This window comes from Platalea leucorodia (genome assembly GCF_965183815.1).
Source record: "Platalea leucorodia genome assembly, chromosome: 19".
NCBI lineage: Eukaryota > Metazoa > Chordata > Aves > Pelecaniformes > Threskiornithidae > Platalea > Platalea leucorodia.
This window is the reverse complement of record NC_138841.1, coordinates 806,826-826,707: the sequence shown is the minus strand read 5'-3', so window position 1 is coordinate 826,707 and position 19,882 is coordinate 806,826. Positions and strand designations below refer to the sequence as shown.

The 19,882-nt window shown below is 56.4% G+C and overlaps 1 protein-coding gene across 1 annotated transcript; it reads left to right on the top strand.

The window, feature by feature from the left end:
* Positions 1–3,448: 3,448 nt before the first annotated feature.
* On the top strand, positions 3,449–8,102 carry LOC309599070 (green-sensitive opsin; the record flags this gene model as incomplete). Its single annotated transcript, XM_082330192.1, has 5 exons — positions 3,449–3,809; positions 5,676–5,844; positions 7,241–7,406; positions 7,520–7,759; positions 7,971–8,102. The coding sequence occupies 5 exons, from the start codon at positions 3,449–3,451 to the stop codon at positions 8,100–8,102; spliced, it is 1,068 nt and encodes a 355-aa protein (XP_082186318.1).
* Between the last annotated feature and the right edge of the window lie 11,780 nt (positions 8,103–19,882).

Below are 19,882 nucleotides of genomic sequence, written 5' to 3'. Positions count from 1 at the left end.
CAGGACATGAAAGCCCAGAGCAGCTCAGGGCTCCGTCACGCAATGTGCTGACAAACAATGAATAAGAGACAATCTCATCTCAAGGAGCTTAGCAAAGCAGAAAAAACCTGCAAGAAGGAAGAAAACCCTTCCTTTTTTTAAGGAAAAACACAAAGAAAGCAAGCCTCTCCTCTCGCATTAAACAGGACCTGAATTTTACTATTGCCTTCTTTGTCGTGGTGTCAGCAAAGAAAACAATTGAGAGCTCTCTGGGAGACAGCCCGTAAAGTTTCCCTGCTAAGAGACACCAAATTAAAGCCATCACTTTCCATTTCTGTGACAGAGACACAGAGGGAACCGAGGCTGCATTCAGGACACGTCCTGGAGGAACCAGCTATCCTCTCCGGTGTCATTTTCCTACGCTGAGTTTATTCGAGGCCTTCGGCATTGCTCCGGCTGCGGCTGACCCGCGGAGAGCTCTAAATCCACCAGCCTCGGGGTATCGACCGAAACACCGACCTCAGCTCGCAGGGGGAGAAAGCTGAGTCCACGAGGACAGCTGGGAAGGGACAGACCCCTGTTAGCACGACAGAGGCAACTCAGGCTTACCTGCTCCGTATTCAGCTCCCAAAAAGGGGAAAGGTCCTGGTCCAGATCTAGCTGAAGGTCAGGTGAAAGTCCTCCTGGTCCGGTTGCTGGCAATCCTCTGTATGAAAGGTTTCTGGATACCGTGCATGAAGCCAAAGTTGCACCACAGCTTAGCTGAAAGAGGGAGTGGAGACAGTTTGCGCTGACCAAGGAAAAAATCTCTGTGCAAAAAATACTGCAGGTGCTTTCCCCCCCAACCCAGGCTGTCATTTCACCTCTTCTCCCCATAGCTGTGCTTCATTTGTACAACTCTTTACTCTTTAGGAGAAGATGGGACACCTCAAAGATGTGGCAGAAAGTCTCAGAGATGGGAGGCGAAAATTACTTTCTGGGAGATGAAAATTAACTTTCCCATGAGATAACCGTGTTCGTATACAAAACCTTGGAGAAGCACCAGAGCTCTCAGATGCTGCTGGCACTGACAGCAAGGTCCAAGTCTTTTGAAGGTAGACCATCATAGTGAAATCGTTTAGCTGAAAAGAGTTGCTTTCTACCATGGAAGTTGGGAGAGACACCCTGGAATTGAGATGCACATCTGTTTATGTGTATTAGCATTTCTGGGTTCTCCTTTAATATTCAACTAATTCTGGAAAAATGTGCCCAACTTTTGTAGGTCCAGAAGCCTGAGTATGGCCAGGAGAGGCATGAAATACCTCCAGGGAAAGCTTTATTAGAAGTAAGGCCATGGGACTTCTCCACAAGAAACTGTTCCCCTCAAGGAGGACCTGGACTGGGAATCTCATGGCTGGCGGTTTCGCAGGACGTGCAGCGAGATACCTTCTGAGACGCACAGACGTCCCACGGGGAGTCCTTGTCCCAGGGCACCTGAGGCTGATGTGACCCCACTTACTCTCACCACATCCTAGTTCTGCTCCTCTCGGACCTGAGCAGACGGATCAGCAGGTCAGCAATTAGGACATCATTCATCCCACCCACACCCCTTAGCCTTCCGCTCCTGCCCTCTAGCTCTGAGAAACTCCAGTCTTGCAGAAGACCTCATTCATCCAGCAAGACAGTGCCGACTTTTTCCATCCACCTTGTCTTGGCGGAGGGCAGCAGTGAGAAAGAGGCTAGCAGCTTACGGCATTAACAGATCAAGGCCATTAACGCCACCAGATGTCAGAGATTAATGGAAGAGCTTCACTAAGGCGCCTTAGGCAGGTCTGCTGGAGAAGGAGCACCCATGACCCAGAAGGAAGAAATGGGGAAAGAGCTTGGATGAGATGGAGCATTGGTGCTCCAAGCTGGCACCGACCCTGCTGAGAAGGGTTTCAGAGTCTCGTGTGCGCTGGGATGGGGATCCCACACCCCACACCGAGTGTTAAGAGACTGGGAGAAGCTTCTTTCCATCCCACTTGCTCTCCCAGTGTGGCTACAGGCTGGTGCTGGTCTCTCTACGCTGCCTCTGGAGGGAATTCAGGACATCAGCATTGCTGAGGCTTTACCTTCCCTCCCCTGGGGCACTCAGGCGCTGCTTCTCCAGCAAGTAGTGACGCTTTGTCAGGCTGGTTTGAGAGCTGTGGCTAAGGACCCTCCCTAAACCCTGCCAGTCCTTGCAAAGCTGCAATCCAGATTGGCGTCCCACTTGCTGGGATGGGGAGGAGGCTCGGGTGGGAAACGCTCACCACCAGCTCCCTGGGAGACAGGGAGTAGCAGGGCTGATTGCACCACATCCATCCCTGCTGGATGGTGTACCCCCTCCTGTCCTGCCAGAGATCCTTGGAGGATCAGCTGAATAACATATATCCTTCAGCCCAGAGAGGAGGCAAGGAAGAAGAGGAAATTCGGTGTCCTTTGCATTCTAGCACAACCGGGGCGCACGACTCAGGGCGTAATACGGCCAAGAGACCTGCCCCCAAAATGCTGTGCTTACCAAGATTGCAGCCTTTGGGATGGGAAGCGGTTTCCCCTCTGCCTTTGCCCCTCTCCCTGCGCAGAGGTGGCCCTTGGCCACGTTAGCAGAGCCCGGTTTTGCTCTGTGATGGGGACACATATCCACATCAGGCAGCACCCAGGCTGAACCAGGCACCCGAAGCACAGAGCAGCCAAACAGCCAGAGCTGAGCCAACAGCTCAGACCCACAGAGCGCGGTCCAGTCTTCCCCCAGCGACCTCCCCGAGGTCAGTGGGGCAGAGCTGGGCACTCCCCAGTCCCCAACACTCCCACGGAGCCCTTCAGCTGCCCAGGGACACCCCAAAGGCTGTGACCCACTGTGGACCCGAGCACGGACCCATTTCCCCATCAATCGCCCAAAGCAGCCGCTCCCCAACTCACCACGGCTCCTCCTACCATTGCCCCTCTTCCAAAGGGCTCCCCACCCCATCCCTTCCTCCCCCCAACTCCTTAAACAATATTAAACACTTAATGGCAATTAATACGCTTTAATGCAGGTTTTGGGGCCAACTGGCTGCTTAGAGGGTGCTTAAACCATCAACCCCTCTCAATCCCGTTGCCCTTGTCATACAAAGTTAGCCGAGCCCCTAATCCAGCCTCCCCCCGCGCTCCCTCGAGGAGGCCGAAGGGTATAAAACCTCCCCTGGCACGCGGGCACCGCCAGCCCTCGATGCAGAGCAGGGCAGCGCACCACCTCCCGTCCCCTCGGGATTTACTGCTGTTCTTATTAATTCATTTGTTTTTTTGATTGGGGGGGAATCCTTCAGTTGGGTATTTTTCCACATTAGGGGGTGCAGCTTCCTTTTTTTTTTTTTTTATAATTGGGGTTGAAGCAAAATTAATTACAAAACCAGAGCATTTGATTTAAAAAAAAAAAAAAAAAAAAAAAAAACCTTGGAAGCAAAGCAGCTGCCATACCATTGGCAGGATGAATGGGACGGAAGGTATCAATTTTTACGTGCCTATGTCCAACAAGACAGGGGTGGTGCGAAGCCCCTTCGAGTACCCCCAGTACTACCTAGCTGAGCCCTGGAAATACCGCGTCGTGTGTTGCTACATCTTCTTCCTCATCTCCACTGGTTTGCCCATCAACCTCCTCACCCTCCTGGTCACCTTCAAACATAAGAAGCTCCGACAGCCGCTCAACTACATCTTGGTCAACTTGGCGGTGGCTGACCTCTTCATGGCCTGTTTCGGCTTCACGGTCACCTTCTACACTGCCTGGAACGGCTACTTTGTCTTCGGACCCATCGGCTGTGCTGTGGAGGGCTTCTTCGCCACGCTGGGAGGTAAATGCTGCGGGGTGAGAGCTTGGGTCTAAGGGCCAGGCTTGGCAGTGCGTGATCTTGCTTCTTCAGGGCTTTAGGAGCCCAATTCCACCCCTTCATCATGCTATTGGGATGGCTGTGATGCATGCAGCATCCCTCCCATGCAGAAAGCCGTATCACATGCCACTGCAGTGTTGCAGCTCGTTGCATGGGGCAGAGCTCACCATGCAAGGCGCTGCTTCCCTGCAGCTTAAAGATGGGGATAAAAAGAGAAATTTAGGCAAGTTTGATCTTGCTGCCTGGAAGTGCCCATCTCACGACTAGCAGGGCAGCTGCAAGGAAATGAATGCCAGGAAGGGGTCCTGGCTTGCAGGATCAAGCCTGGAGTCGTCTGGCCACACTGCCCAGTGGGCATTCGGGGGTCTCATGCCAAAGTTGCACGGCTAGCAGAGACCTGCTGGGGACGACCACATCATGTCCTTGAATCAACGTCAAGCATCTTTGCCAAAAGCCTTTTCTTGGGAAAAGGTGAAGCATTTGGGAGGGCTCAGGGAGGGAAGAGACATCCCTTGAGAGAGGGACCACTCGGGAGAGGGACCCCACAGAACGGGTACGGGCATGGAGAGGAGGAGTTCAAGACAAGGAGAGGGGTCACAGCTTATCTAGGGGCAAAAGGAAGACGTGGCAGCTCTCAACCAGAAGAGAAGAGCAGCAGCGTGGAGGGGAAGGAGGATTCAGGGATGCACAGAGCTAGGGAAACCAGGCCCAGGCTTTGCAGCAATTGCTCAGCTCTTGTCCCACTTGCACCTGATTTGGGTGCCCTTGGGAGCCTCCTTGTTTCGCTTCTCAGGGACATGAGAGCTGCTAACGCTTCGCCCTGCAGAAAGCCCCCGTGCAAAACAGGGAAGATTCATTTTGCACCCCGTGCCCACGCAGCCAGCCGGGCCCACATGACACCTCGTGATGGATCTGACAACTGCTAATCCTTGCCGCAGAGATCCAGAGCCACTGCAAGGACTTCACTTTTCTCCCCATAAATGGGGCAATTTCCCACAATGATGCTGATCTGGAAAATAAAAAAAAAAAAAAAAAGATGGATATTCTGCCAGGCAAAAGCAAAGCTGAATGTCCTGATCTAAGCCAAGGGCTTGGTCTCAGGGTCAGAAGATCATCTGGGTCTGCACCATTTCTGATCAAGCGAGCCTGCGGGCTTTCAGGCAGCATTACTTGCCATTCCAGTGTTTGTATCTAGTAAAGAACAAGGAGGCTCCTGTTCACAGGGAAGAAAGTTTGATGGGAAGCAGCCACTGTGTGAGCAGCAGGTCTCCAGCGAATCCTAGCACAGGGTGTAGTTATCAGCAGATTATCACAGCTGGGGGCATTAGCAGGCTTACAGCACCAACTAAACACTCCCAATCCCCTGAAGTTTAATTATCCCTTATAAATACATGTGCACGCATGCCCACCCACACAGCCTCCCCCGTACGCCTCCCCCTGATCCAGCACTGGCGGAAGACTCATGAAATACACATTTAAAGGCATCAACAGGTTTGAACGCATCTGGCATCTTTGCCGGAAATTGTGCTTCCTCGCGCCCAGGTGGAATTCACCCCCGTGATTTTTAAATTATTAAAAGCCCCACGATGATCCCCCTCCTCCATCACCAGCATCCCGCTGCAGCACAGACGCTCCCCTCGGCTCCCAGACCTTTTGCACGTTACGGCCGGGAGATTCTCAGTTGTGAGCAGGATGCTGGTTGTCCCTTGCTGATCCCCAACTCCTTGCTTCCCTCTGCTCTTTGCTGCAACCACGAGACCATGAAGGGAAGATCAAGCCCAGAGGAGCTCTTCCACCACCGTACGCTCTCTCTTTCTCTCCCTCCCGCAGGCCAAGTCGCCCTGTGGTCCCTGGTTGTCTTGGCCATAGAGCGCTACATCGTCGTCTGCAAACCCATGGGAAACTTCCGCTTCTCCTCAACCCACGCCATGATGGGCATCGCTTTTACCTGGGTAATGGCCTTTTCCTGTGCTGCGCCACCCCTCTTCGGCTGGTCCAGGTGAGTGGAAGGATGCTCAGCAGCAGCCCCAGCTGCTGTGCAGACGCCCCGGTGGGACAGGAGATGCACTCGTGGGTCAGACATGAAACTCCCTGGGCTCCAGGCAAGAAAGGCAATGGGGTGAGTCAGAACAGAAGTGGGACCTCAGCTGTCAGTCTCACGATGGCATGGTGTCCCTTAACCAAAGGCAGCCACGGGCTCAGCATCCCCAGCCGCAACAGCCCTTTGTGCTCCCTTCTGTTCTGCAGAGAAAGAGGGGCTTCGATAGGCACGGCTCATCTCCCCCACGCTGTGGAGAACCCATTTCTCTCTGCAGACCACAAAGAGCGTTTGGACGACCAGGTCAGCAGGCAAGGCTCCTCTGGAGAGGCAAACCTGGCCTTGCTGACATGCTGCCACTGCAGCATTGCTCCTGGGAGCCCTGCAGCACCTTTCCCATCACCCCTGCCCCGCTCTCCCCACGAGCCCATCTGTCCTGCTCCCAGCACCGCAGCACACTTCAGCCCCCCAACAATAACAGAGGCGACGCTGGCTGCTCACACCACAAGCTGCTCACTAGGCTCCAGCGAGCGTGTCCTCTGGGCAGCTAAAGCCCATGTCTGGCTCTTGCACACACCCACTTCCCTGGCCAGGAGCCGATGCAGCAGCCAAAGGCCACCCGGAGCATCAGGGAGGAGCTGAGGAGATGGAGGTAAATTTCTCTAATGCTGCAGGTCCAGCCCCTCCTGACACCCCACTGCAGAGCTGTCCTCTGGGGTCACAGCAAGCCCCCACCAGCCCTTTGGGCATGTGCCAGAGGTGGCTTTGGGGCAGCAAAGTCCCTTTACCATCCACCTGCAATGAGGCACAGCCAGATGGTCCCTCTCCAGCCTTGAACTGGGATCGCTGCCCAGGCAGCCGGTCCTTGGCTCCCAAGCAGACCTGAGCTGCATCCCTTCCAGCCAGGGCCCCTCCAGACACAGGCTGTGCATCCCTCCATCCCGTGCAGCAGTGGGGACAAAGCCCTCAAGAGCTTGGACCCACCAAGCCAGCGGCTCCCGTCCCCACTCAGCGTCCCTCCATCCGCCGAGGGAGAGCAGGTGGCTCCTGGCAGGCAGGTGCTCAGCCACGTAGGAAGGAAATAAATAGCCCGTTCCCCGTGGGAGGGAGCGAGTGTCACAACAAACCGATGCTACGCGCCCAAGCACAACATGTCAGCACGGCTCGCTGCTGGCCCCGAAGGAGCTGCAGAGCCAGCGAGGCCGGGTGCATGGTGTGCAGAGGAGAAGCTGGGGAGGAGCTCACCCAAAACACATGGAGCATCTCCCATCCTTGGGGAATTCAGTTCCCAGTTTGAACCCCTCCCGTTGTCCCCAGGGAGGGTCCTGGCAAAGATCCTAACCTTTCTCCCTGGCAGATACATGCCGGAGGGGATGCAGTGTTCCTGCGGCCCCGACTACTACACCCACAACCCTGACTACCACAACGAGTCCTACGTCCTCTACATGTTCGTCATCCACTTCATCATCCCAGTCGTGGTCATTTTCTTCTCCTATGGGCGCCTCATTTGCAAAGTCCGAGAGGTAACGTTGGGAGGGGATGGATGGGGACAGGGCGGGCGGCTCGGGCAGGAGAAGGGAGGTGGTCTGGGGGTGGAAAGCCGCAGGGTGCCGCTCACCACTCCCCCTGCCCACAGGCAGCTGCCCAGCAGCAGGAGTCAGCCACGACCCAGAAGGCCGAGAAGGAGGTGACGCGGATGGTGATCCTCATGGTGCTGGGGTTTATGCTGGCCTGGACGCCCTACGCCGTGGTGGCATTCTGGATCTTCACCAACAAGGGAGCAGACTTCACCGCCACGCTCATGGCAGTGCCTGCCTTCTTCTCCAAGAGCTCCTCCCTCTACAACCCCATCATCTACGTCCTGATGAACAAACAGGTGAGACGCCCCTCGCCATGCAGGGTGAGCCTCTGCCCTTGGCTCACCAGCACGCCTGGGGTCACCACAGGCACCTCGCCCCTCCGCATAAGTGATTGCATCTCAGCCTGGGGGGGAGCAGCAAGCTCAGGGGCTGTCGGCGGCTCTCAGTACGGCAGCACGTCCCCGCTGCCCCCAGTGCCATCGGTCTCCATTTCTCTCCCTCCTTCAGTTCCGCAACTGCATGATCACCACAATCTGCTGTGGCAAGAACCCCTTTGGGGATGAAGAAGTCTCCTCCACCGTATCCCAGAGCAAGACCGAGGTCTCCTCCGTCTCCTCCAGCCAAGTATCACCTGCATAGACCACGGACAGTTTGAACTGGGGCGACCGGCCGAGCTCGGGGCCCGAGACAGGCACCCACGCATCCACAGTCTCATTTCGCGGAGTCACTCCCTTGCGCGCCGGCCCCCTCCCCTGCACGAGCAGTTAGCTGGGCACGTACTGCGGTAGCTTCCCCGCCATGCGCAGACCCCCGGCCCTGGGCACGCTCGCTGGGGCACCCCTGCACCCACTGGTGCAAACGCCGCACGCTGAGCTCTTCCACCCTGACACAGCCCCTTGCAGGAGAGCCCAGGTCCCTTCCCCAGCTCCCAGGAGCTGGTCAGCTTTTGGGGACTGTCCCTACCTCCCGAAGCACCAGCAAAGCCTCCTGCTTTGTTCACATCGTGTTAAAACAGCAGCAGCCAGCGGGAAACCCCAAACTGCAATATTTTCCTCCCTGCAGCTCTGAAACACGCTCCCTGCTAGCATCTCCCTTCCCTGGCGCTCAAGGGAGTGTCGCAGAAGCATTCAGCCCTCATTTGCAAAAACTAAGTGTGCAGACAAAGCGCCATTGCAAAAACCCCAGAGCGCAGACCCGCGGCGGGAGCGGCCCCGGCTGCCCCTTGCCAGCACCTGAGCCTGGGGCTCACCAGAGCCGCGCGCCCCGCTGCCAGCGCAGCCGATGGAAATCAATACCCCTAGTCTTTATAAATCAATATAACAAATGGAGCTGGGAGCTGGCTTTGCTTCAAGCCCGACTCCCTGTATCCCCAAGACAACACTGTAGATATATTTTTTTTTGTCTTGGAACCTGTAAATATTTGCTCACATACTTTGAAGTCTCTATCTTTCTCAGCCCTTTCCTTTCTCCCCCTCCTCCCGACTCCAAGGCACAGAAACCGTCTTTTACCTCCGCTGCTGCCGGCCGGACACGCACGGCCAACCTTGGAGGGTGGGACCGGTACCCGAGCACTTCCCTGTACATATTTTATAAATAAATAATATCGTGTCAGCACAAGGACTTCTACAGTCAAGAAGTAGGGATTAGAAAATAAGAAATAAAGAGAAGCAGCACAGAGAAAAATACAGATGCTCAGTCCTTGTCCTTTCTCTTGGGCTGCGTTGAGAAGACACCGATGTCTAGCCAAGAAAATGCGACGCTGCTGTTGGAGACGCAAACCCGGAGCTGTCTTGAAAGCCATGGAAAGGGGACCTGTGGGTTCGACCAGCCTAGATCGCAGAGCGGAGAGCAGTGACCGTCCCCAGCAAGGTGACAGCCCCGTTAGCTAGAGCACCAAAGGGGCCGAGAGGCAAAGAGAGGCACAGACGGGGCAGAGGGCAGCCGGTGCCACCGCTTGTACCATGGGCCTCGCTGCCCAGCCTACCACCAGCCATTATTTTTTCGGCCTTTAATATTTAAGCATCCCCCACGTAGCCTTAAATAAAGATTCAGCAGAGAGCTTTTTGCAGAGTTCAAGCTCCTCTCCCCGTGGGGCCCTTCAAGTCAGCGTCGTTAAGGAATTGGCAGAGTCAGGGAAAAATTGTTCCCTGTGTCAGTGAATTTGTTACCGAGCTGGCTGGAGAGCAATCCCGAGCGCATTCGCTGCCGGGGCTCTCGCTCCCCGCCACCCTCCCCGTTCAGCACACGCGTGCCCCCTCTCAGCCGTTTTTCCTCCTTTTTTGGTCCAAAGCAACCAAAACCAGAGGGAAGCCCAAGGCTCACCACGGGGATGGGGCTGCAGGAATAAAAACCCCCTTTTTCTCCAAGCCACCAGTGCAGCCGTGCCCTGGGGAGGGGGGAAGGACGCTGCCTCCCTCCTGCCTCGGGCCCAGCAGGACTGCGCCTGCATCCATCCAGATTCGGGGATCTTGGCCAGGGCCCAATGCTGGGGTCACTGCAGAAGCGGGTCTCGATACGGCTCCTGCACCGACAGCTACGCTGAATAATTCATGGCCCGCTCTCCCCGGTCTCGGGAGCCTCCTTTCCTTCGTCTACAAAGCAACAAGCCCATTTCCTTTTGTTCTTTCAAGCGAGGGAGAAGCAGAGGAGCGGAGGCACCGGGGCTTTTTTATAGCGAGTGATTGAACACGCCGCGTGCGAAGGAGGCCTCCTCGGCATTGCTGATCTCACCCCCTAGACTTCTGAGTGCAATATATTACGGGAACACAACTCTCCATAACCGCACGCCCTGAACAGAGCATGCTGCCTGGCTGTGTATCCCCCCAACTTTTTTTTTTCTTTTTTTAAATGCTGCAGTTATAGGCGAGAGCATCGCTGGACGAGTTCAGAAGGGTGCAACAGACCCTGGAGGGGGATAATGGCAGCCCGTGATCCCTAACGGGGAGCTCCGGAGAGCCGGGGACCACCTCGGGGTGGGCTGAGGCTTTGCAGCCGGATTTCCCACAGGCGCGAGAGGGATGGAGAGCGAGCCCTGGCCCCGCGGTGCCGCAGCTCACGGGGCAGCGGCGGATGCCGGCAGCGATGCCTTCTGGCTGCCCCCGCCCGCGCTCAGCAGCCAGCTGCCTCGCCAGATGTGTCACTGCCCGCAGTGGACGAGTGAGCACTGTTTGCAAAGCTGGCAGAGGTCACGAGCACCCTGCCCGCTCCTGCAGCCCCAGGGATGCTTTGTAGAGGGAATTCTCTCCAGCAGAATAGCTTTACCTCCTTGGTGCAGCCACCCTGCTGCAAGGAACCTTCTCGAGGTGGATGCTGCCCAGACAGGCTGTGCAGATACAGGATCCTCAGCCCAGTGGGCCAGCGATGCTCTGAGGTGCAGGCAGCTTGAAGCCATCCACAATGCAAAGGAGGAGCTGCTGTATTTGGGCTTGAGGCTGCAGATGGGTATAAAAAGATAGACCTGTGCCAAGAGAGCAACCCCTCTGCTTCTGCCTCCAGCTCCTCTGTCTGAGGTGGCCCCGCGGCAGCAGCTGATGGTGCTCACCTCTCCTTGCACGAATCCCTGCAAAAAATTAAAGCATCCAAGTTGCAGCACTGGTTTCTCCAAAACTGCCAGGCCGGGGTAGGGAAGGAGCGCAGCAGCCAGACAACCTGCAACCAAAAGCTAAAACCTCATCTAGCCCTCATCGATTCAACCTTTCAGTAGCAGAAAGCATCTCATGGAAGAGGTTTTCTTTTTTGTCCCCCCTCCTTGTTTTAAACACTGGTTTTTGGAGGTGTGAAGCCATAATTTTCTTGCAACTGCCCGCCAGGCCATGCTCCCTTCGTTTTTCAAATCCAGGGGCTTTTAAAGATGTTCTTTATCGATCGAACACTTATTTATATGCGAACAATAGGAGAAGATGGTTAGTTCAGTTATTAAATTTAGAGAGCTGACAAAAGCAATCAGAAGATATATCACTTAATAGGAGACTAAGAGGGAAGCAGCAGGAGCCCGGATTTCTGACCCAGTGTTTCAGATTGTTTTATACGTTTATATCTGTGTATTTTTACTGCTCAGATGGCAACATAATGAAGTGATACAATTGCGCACTTTGCCCACAGGGGTTTGTCACTAATTGATTTTGCAACAGCTCATCTAGTCTCAATTCTAAAGGCTTTTGTGTGGGCTGCATGGAAGGGGACTGTCCTGTCCAGGGGCACCTCCTGGCAGGGGGAAACCAGGGCTGGGGGCTGCAGCCAAGCCGGGGAGCCAGCGAGCCCAAGCCTGGGCAGCAGCCGCTCTCCACCCTTGGCGTGAGGAAGGCACAACCAGCCTCTTCCTCGGCTCAGCCTGCGGCGTCTGCGTGCCCCGGCCAAACCTGCCAAGGGCTCGGACCCCGTGGCAAACTGCTGGGGAGCAGCGCAGGACCCAGCCCGTCCCCACCCCGCGGAGCCGGGGCACACGCGCTGCTCCTCACCCTCTCTGCTGGGACCCTGCCCTGCTGGCGCTGCTGCTGGCGCAAGTAAATCAATATTTCCCATGATCTGGAAAGGCAGACAAATGGGAACCTGATTTCAAGATTCCTTAACTCATTTTCACACAGTTAAGCTTTAATCCATCTTCATTACGTTTCCTTTTCATTAAAGCTCCTCATATTACAAGGACAAGACATCCAGTGACAATTATTTGTTCTTTAAAATTTGATGAACTTCATATGCAGATTGGATCGGGCACGGCAGACCAGCTTGGCATATCTATGAAATACCCATTCGGTTAAATATCCTGGGGCAGGGGCTACCCTGGAGGAGCCCTTGGACAACCCACACCTTTCCCATATGGGAAATCCCCACGTGCACTAGCCCTAAGGAACTGGGGGATCCCCAAACCCAGCCCCAAGGTCTCACCCTTGGAAAAGCATTCAGCAGTTCTTTCTTTCCACTTTTTCCATAAACACGTTGATGTTTTCAGGCACTGCTTGCTTGCAATCAGCAAGGATCATTCCAGCATCACTCACTCACAGCAGATAACTGCACGCAGAGCAGGTACCGCCACCTTCTCCAGCGCCGCTGGCCCGAGGTTGCCCAGCAGCCCCTGCCTGCTGCCACCTACATTCACACGTGATTGAGGAAAGCAGCCAGACTTAGCCAGGAAACCGAGACATCTGGAAATCCAGGCCCAAAGGGCATTTCAGTGTCTAACTCTTATCCCCGCTGCAGCTGGGATTGCTCCTCCTTATCCGAGTATTGCCGTCATCTGTTTTAGGAAAACTGCAGTAATTGGCTCAATTCATTTTAAATCAGTTATTTTTTGTGCAAGCAGCAGTCAGGGGAAAAGCAGCTTGTAGTTAATAACATCCCTAATTTGGAGACATCCGCAGGGATGAGGAGGGAGATCTCAGCAAGGGGCCGTTCTCTGGTCCTTGCCTCGCGGTGGCTGCGTGGGTCCCTGCGGCTGCAGGGCACAGACTGAGGTCCTGCACCAAAGCACAGGGACAGGCGTGGGGTGCGAGGTTTGAGAGGGGTCCTGGCCCGGTGCCATGCCGTACAGCACTCATCCTGCCCCGGGGCTGATCCCCTTCAGGCTGGGACGCTGCTTTCTGGGGTTTCTCCTGGGACGTATTTATCACGTCTGAGTGCAGAAGCGGCAGCCGGGATGCCGGAGGGTCTGGCTCTGTCTATTTGTCTCTGCCAAAGGAAAAGCATCTCCTTGTCCAGCCATGCCAGCAGCTCTGGAAACAACAAGATAAGATTAAAAAACTGCCCCCTTCCCTCTGCGCTGTCACACTCGCAGGGCCGGGGCGTCCAAATCCCACCCTAGCCCCTCTCCGGGGTGCATGGACCCCAGTACCATGGGCAGATGCTGCCCCTCAGGGGAAAAACTGTTGGGGCTACAGCATGGGAGAGGCCAAGATTTCTCCCTGCCAGCGCCAGGCAACGTGGCAGGGGCACATTGCACAGCCCCAACAACCTCTCCTCCATGAGGCTGAGCCCAGGGAGACCCACGAAGTGCTTGCACCCCCCAGGAGGGTGCACGAGCACCCACATTTGCGCCACTTCCCAGCACGGACATCCCCAGCCTGTACAAAGGCTCCCCGAATCCATCACCGCTGCCTGCGTCACGTTAGCAGCAATAAAAAGATTCAAACAGCAATTCCTTACTTTTATGAACAAATGGCCCTGGATGGATGATTCAGGCAGCATTCAACTCCCAGCAAGAAAGTGTCAGCAAAAACCCAGCCTCTTTCATGTAGGTGGATAACTGCAAATAAAAGTAGGGAATTATTAGCACTTAATACTTCGTGGGTTTTTTACTCCCTAGTGCTCTGCTCTGGTAGATGCCAAGCACTTTAGGTAAACTAACAGGCAGGGGGCCCTTGCTGAGGGAAGATGCATGGATTGCGGTGGTGGCTCCGGACACCGAGTCCATCCCCATCCCGCTGCCAGGGCTCTCCTCCAGCCTGTCCCCACCAGACCCCCTGTACTGCTCCCCATGTCCCCTTCTCCCATCTCCTCCCCACCCCGTCCGTCCCCTCCTCGCCCCTGCCCTCTCCCTGCATCCCCTTCACAGCTCACTGCCACCAGCATGGGAGCTCTGGGTCCCCCCAGCCCCACCGTGGCAGCAGCCCCCAGCCCGGGGGGCCCAGGGTGGCTCCCCATGAGTCCAGGGCTGCTCCTGGCTGTGAACAGCCACGGAGACGCGCGCCAGCCTCCTCCAGACTCTCTATTTCTCCTTCATCAAGACCGCCTATATTTTTCTTGTTCATCAGACTGACAAATGGGCAGAAAACAGACTTCTGGCTATTTCCTGCGCAAGCTGCCCACTCCTCCTCTCCCCTTGGTGATGACTGAGAGCTGAAGAAGCCGGAATAGCATATAAATTTCCTCCCTCCTTTAATAAATACCTCTATTACCTAGCGCTTTCTCCCAGCTCTCTCCGGCTGGCTGCTGCAGGCTCCTTCTCGCTCACTTGGCGGCTTGCTGCCTGCCAGGCAGAAGTGATAAACTGAAATTCTCATTTCTATGGGGAATAAGCAGCAGGACCAAGCCAGTCAGGCTGCAAAGGGCTGGGGCAGCACAGGAGGGGAGAAACCCCCTCTCTGGGGCCTGTCTGCAGCTCGGCATCATCACGCCGACAGCCAAATGAATTCATCTGCTAGGGAAGGGGGGGCTGGGGCTTGTCAGGGCAGCAGATCGGGTCCCCTCTGGACACTGCCCCAGTCCCGACGGGGAGGAGGGGTCCCACAGTCCCCGGGACCCCGGTGCTGCGGGTGGAGCTGGGCTCAGCCCAGGCACTGCCCTGCACCTTGGGTTGTCCTGAGGTTTAATGCAGGAAGGGAATAAGGATAAATCGTGCTTAAAATCTCACCAAGGTGGTGCAGAGGGAGCAGGAGGGTTTGATGGCGGAGGGAAAGCCGTCACAGAAGTGATTTGAGCTGTGGTCAGCAGCGAAATCTGTCTCCCGAGGCAGCTTCTTTCTGCTCGGGAGCAGAAGTGATGCAGGTGGCTTCTGCTGGAAAAACGCCGATGGCAGAGAAAGTCCTGATGTTTCGGGAAGGGTGAAACGCCTGTCTGCCACCCCTGCAGAAGGCTTCCAGCATGGGGAGAAATCGGGGGACCCAAGGGAAAAGGCATTGTCGAGGTAGGGGCTACGAATGGAGACCCCACACCCACCCAGAGGGGACATGGAGAGCCCACGCCAGCAGGGCCGGGGTGGCAGGGGATGGTGTCTCGGCAGCACCGTAGCCAAGCAGCCTCCTCCTGCAAACCCAGGCTGCCCCAAACACCCAGGCCCATGCATCTCCCTTCTGCAGGGGGCACGGAGCAGGAGGGGAGAGGTGCCCCCAGTTCCCACCCGCAATGCCATCGGTAGCTTACAGGCAACGTAAAGCATACAAAGAGAGCCATAAAACCACAGACACCAGATGAGGCGAGCTGCAGACCTCGGGGCACAGGGCAATCTGTATGATTTTCAGCAAGATGGGAATGTCCTTGCAGTGGAGATCCCCACGGGCGTCGCTTGGCATCAGTGCAGCTCTGCGGGCGCCGTAGCATCTCTGCTGCCCTGCCGTGGACGCAGCAACGCCGCTCGACAGCTTGTTTACTGAGCGGCCCTGCCCGGAGGTGGCTCCTAAACACATTTCACTCTATATGATGCTGCAAAGAGACATCAGAGAGCCAAGACTTGTCCCCTGCCTTGCCTTACTGAAGAGCTTTTGCATGCATGCCTGAGCAGGGCTGCTGCTACAGCATGTGTCCAAAAACCTCCCGTGCAAAACCAAACGCACCGCCCTGCTGAGACCGCCTGAATTCCCATCCTCAGCTCAGCTCTGGTGCCTAAGTGAAAAGCAGCCACGAGGCTGGCAGCCCGATCCCTCGCTGGGTTTCTCCTCCCTGTACCTCCTTTTACCCCTAACCCTTCCTGCAGCTGCCAGGGGCACCCAGGACAAGGCTCACTTTGTCAAACGAAGAAAGTGCTGCTGCCTGCCGGCCACTGGACCCCTTGGAAGCACAGGCAGCCCTCCCCAGTGGCTCGAGCATCGCAGAAGGATGGCAGAGACCTTGCTCCATCCCCGTAAGACAACAGGTAAAAGCCATCAGCTTTTTAGATGCCCAGCATTGCTGACAGCCCCTCAGGGGGGTCAGGCTACCCCCCTCTGCATCGGGCACATCCCCTGCGCTTTCTGCAAGTGAAGCTGCTGCGGTGCCCCCATCCCGTCTCCCACCCACCGAGCAGGCAGCATCGCTGTCCCCATTCCCTACGGCACAACACCCTGCTGCAGCCCAGGAGCCGTCCTCGCAACTGGATTGATGGTGGCGCTTCTCAAAGCCTGAAAAAACCTTACCTTAAGAAGCAGTATTAGGGGGTGACAGCCACCCAATTTCCCCTGTAGCCGGCACTTGGTGTGTCTCATCTGTTTCCTGGAGTCTATTTAACTTCTAAATTTAACAAGCTCCTAAACAAGTAATAGCAGCAAGTGGCAGCACCCGGCTCCCAACCTGCAAGTGGCATTTCGGGGGCCAGGCCGCCATCAGCACAAGCAATGGGAAATTTCTCCAATGTCTCTTTGATTTATGGCTCTAGTTAATTCGCCAGGAGGTCTGCGAGCTGCCCCGAGTGCACAAAACCTCAGAGGTATAAATAATTTAACAGGTGGTTAAGTGTTCTTTAAGGTCTAGAGAACATCAGCAGGAGCACAGATTTCAGGGGATAACACAAAACTACACATTGAGCACAAAAAGCAGGGGGATGGCCTGAACTGGGCACTGCCATCAGCTCAGTGCTGAAGAAGCACTAAAATGCAGCAGCAGAGTCAATGCCACAGGAGGGAAAGGACCGGGACATCCCACTGCTGCTGCATCTCCATCCAGCGGGATCAGGCACAGCGGGGAACAGGCTTGGCCAGAGGTTGTAGGGGAATATCGCACCCAGACCGGCCCTGCCAGCTGTGCAATGCAGATGTGCGGCATAGGCTGCCCTGCCTGTGCCAAAAAAATTTATTAAATGGGGAGCAGGGAGGGAAGCAGGGGGAGAGGAGTGCCCAGGGCGTGCAGGCAGGGGAGGCTGCCGCGCCCGGCAGGGCTCGAGCGAAGCCACATCTTGCTTTGGACGCTGCTGGCGCTCGGGGCAGAGCAGCCCCAAAACGCGCCTGGCACAGCCTGCTGCCCTGCGAGGCCACGCTGGCAGGAGACGACGCTTGGCAGCAGATGCTTGATGAAATGGGATGACAAGGCAATGTCCCCCCCTTGCTCTTTCTCCCCCATGAAATCCTCCCGAGCACGGAGATCAGGGAGGCAGGTACAGCCCGCACGGGAGGGGAGCGAGCGGCCTTGGGCTGACGCCGGAGGAAGATGATGCTACAAGAGCCACGACTGACCGAAGCAGGGGGATGGAGAGGAGGAACCGAAGCGCTCCCCCCGCCAGCCTCCCAGCACCATTTCAGTCTCCGGCTGGGATGTTCTGGGACTCCCAAGACCAGCAGGGCCGCCCACGGCACCCGCAGCACCCACGGCACGCGGCAGCACCCGCAGCACTCGCAGCGCACGGCGGCAGCGGCGGCCCACGGCACCCGCAGCACCCACGGCTGCTGGGGAGCCCGGCGGAGGTAGATGGCAGCAAAGCCTGTTTCTTGCGACAGCCCGGTCCCCATCCAGCCATGCGGCCACCGCACCCCGCAGGTGTTTACGGACCGTCCTGGCCTTCGCTTTACCCATGGTCTGAGCTTTCCACCTCAGCTCCTTTTCCCCAGGTTTCTCTCCTCAAGCATGATTCGGAGTTCAGGATGGATCTTAATTTCTCCCCGGTTAGGCTGTGTCAAGCAAATCAGCCAGCCAGGTGTGTATAAATGCCTCTGCTCCTGGCGCTTGGCTCCTCGCCTGCCTGGGTGCCCCCGCAGCAGCGGCCAAGCTGCCACCTTGAATTCAAATTCGGGGGGGCAGCACCCGTCCCTTCGGGGAACACATGGCGTTTCGCTGCGGATGACTCGTCCCGCTCTCCCCTTGCAGGAAGGTGACCGACCCCGCTCCCTCGCTATTTCTCCAATCCCCCTTCCCCAGCCCTTTGCTGAATTTTTCAGGTGCCTGCTGTGGCTCAGTGCATGACTGAACAAATTGAGCAATGCTTCAGGGAACAAGGCTCCCCCCAAAATCCCTCCCCGGAGGAGCCCCGTGGGGTCTCTGCCCCCAGGGTCCCACACCAAAGGGGAAGATGAGCGGTCCCTGCCTGCGGAGGGCTGGGAAGGGGAGCCCCTGCTCAGTCCCTGCCCCAGAGGGTTTATCATAGCTGCCCCTGATAAATGGATAATGAATAATTCACTGTTGGCTTTTGCTTTATGAAGTATTCATTGCATTCAAGCTTCCCAAGGTAATTAACTATGCTATGAGCCCTGTGTAACACAAGCCAGCCACAATCCATCCTCAACACTTCGTTAGCAGGTCCCCACACCACTTCAATAAATTAAAGTAGAACAAATACACAAACAAAACGTGCCCCTCCCTGGGACCCCCCGGCCATGGCATCCCCGGAGGAGGGCATTTCCATGATGGGAACACATGGGTGGGTGCCAGGATTGGACCGGCACAGGGCAGGCACCGTGGTGCTGGGGACAAGCCACATTTCCCCAAGACAATGAGGGATTTTTTGCAGCTGGCTCAAGACAAATGATTTCCCCGAAGTACTGGGCAGCCCCAATCCTGACACGCTAAGGCCCGAGCTCTCAGCGGTCTCAGGGCACTAGCACCCCCAAACCTGACCCATGCTGGGGGTCTCCAGCAGAGACCTCCCCTTGCAGGCCAAGGCTTTCCCCTCTTCTTGCAGAAATAATGCCAAGTTTTACCCCTTCTCCCCACCCAGCTGCAACACCCCACCCCGAGTTACCCACTGCAGCTTCCCAGCGCATCCACACCCATGGCCCCGGCACACCGGGCTGCCGGCACCGCTCTGGACCCATCCCACCCTGCATCCAGCAAGGCACAGCATGGGCTGGTGCCGGCTGCAGAGCTGAATCCGTGCACCCAGTTTTGCCTCACCTTGGGCATCCCCAGAGAGGCACAAGTCACTTGTGCAGCCACCACTGCCGGTCTCAGCCCAGAGGTGAGCCCACCCCAAGGTGACACAGCCAGCAATAAACGCAGACAGGAGTGGGACTCGTTGCTTTGATAGATGTGTAAAAATTTCCTCCAGCCTCCATTGCTGAGTCAGCCTTTCTGACTTCAATAATTTACAGCAATAAACAGTAAGATAAGAGCAGGCGCGTGCGGGACACAGCTAACCTGGGCGAGATGAGCAATGGCTCTGCCGACAGCTCGCGGGGACGGCACCAAGCGCAGCACGTAATTAAAGCCGACTTCTGGAGCCAAGCTCAGCTTGCACCAAAATGCTGAACCCCAGCCCCCAACTGCAGAAAGAGCCTTGGCTCAGCAGAAGGGGCGAGGGCCAAACCCCATCACCGGGGTCTGCTGTGCAGGTCCTACATGGGCTCTCCCAAAGCCCAAAGGAGCATCCTGCTAGCCCCAGGGCCTCTGCACAGCTTCACCAGCTCCTCACCCTGCAAAGCCTGCCCATGGGGCAACCAGCCCTTTATCAAGGGCCAAGCCCCGGGTGTGCCCTGCCCACTGCTAATCCCCAGATCACCCCACCTGGGGCTCATCCCCCTTCTCACACCCCTGGGGCTGCCAGCCCCCAGCTGGGCTTTCCCCGCTCCCTGCCTTCCTCGTGCCCCCCCCGGCAGTTTCATGCTGGCTTTTCCTTGGTTTTTTGGAGGCAAGCGGAGCTGCCAGGCTTTCATCTCTGCTACCTCTTACTGCCGCTAAAGATGCATATTCCCAGGATCCAGGCCTTGCCCTTTCCCGTCGCGCTGGTTCTGCCTCTTCCAGTGTGTCCCTGGTGCAGCTGCGACCCATCTCATTTTTCCTCGCCCTGTTGGGCACCTAACTGAATTGCT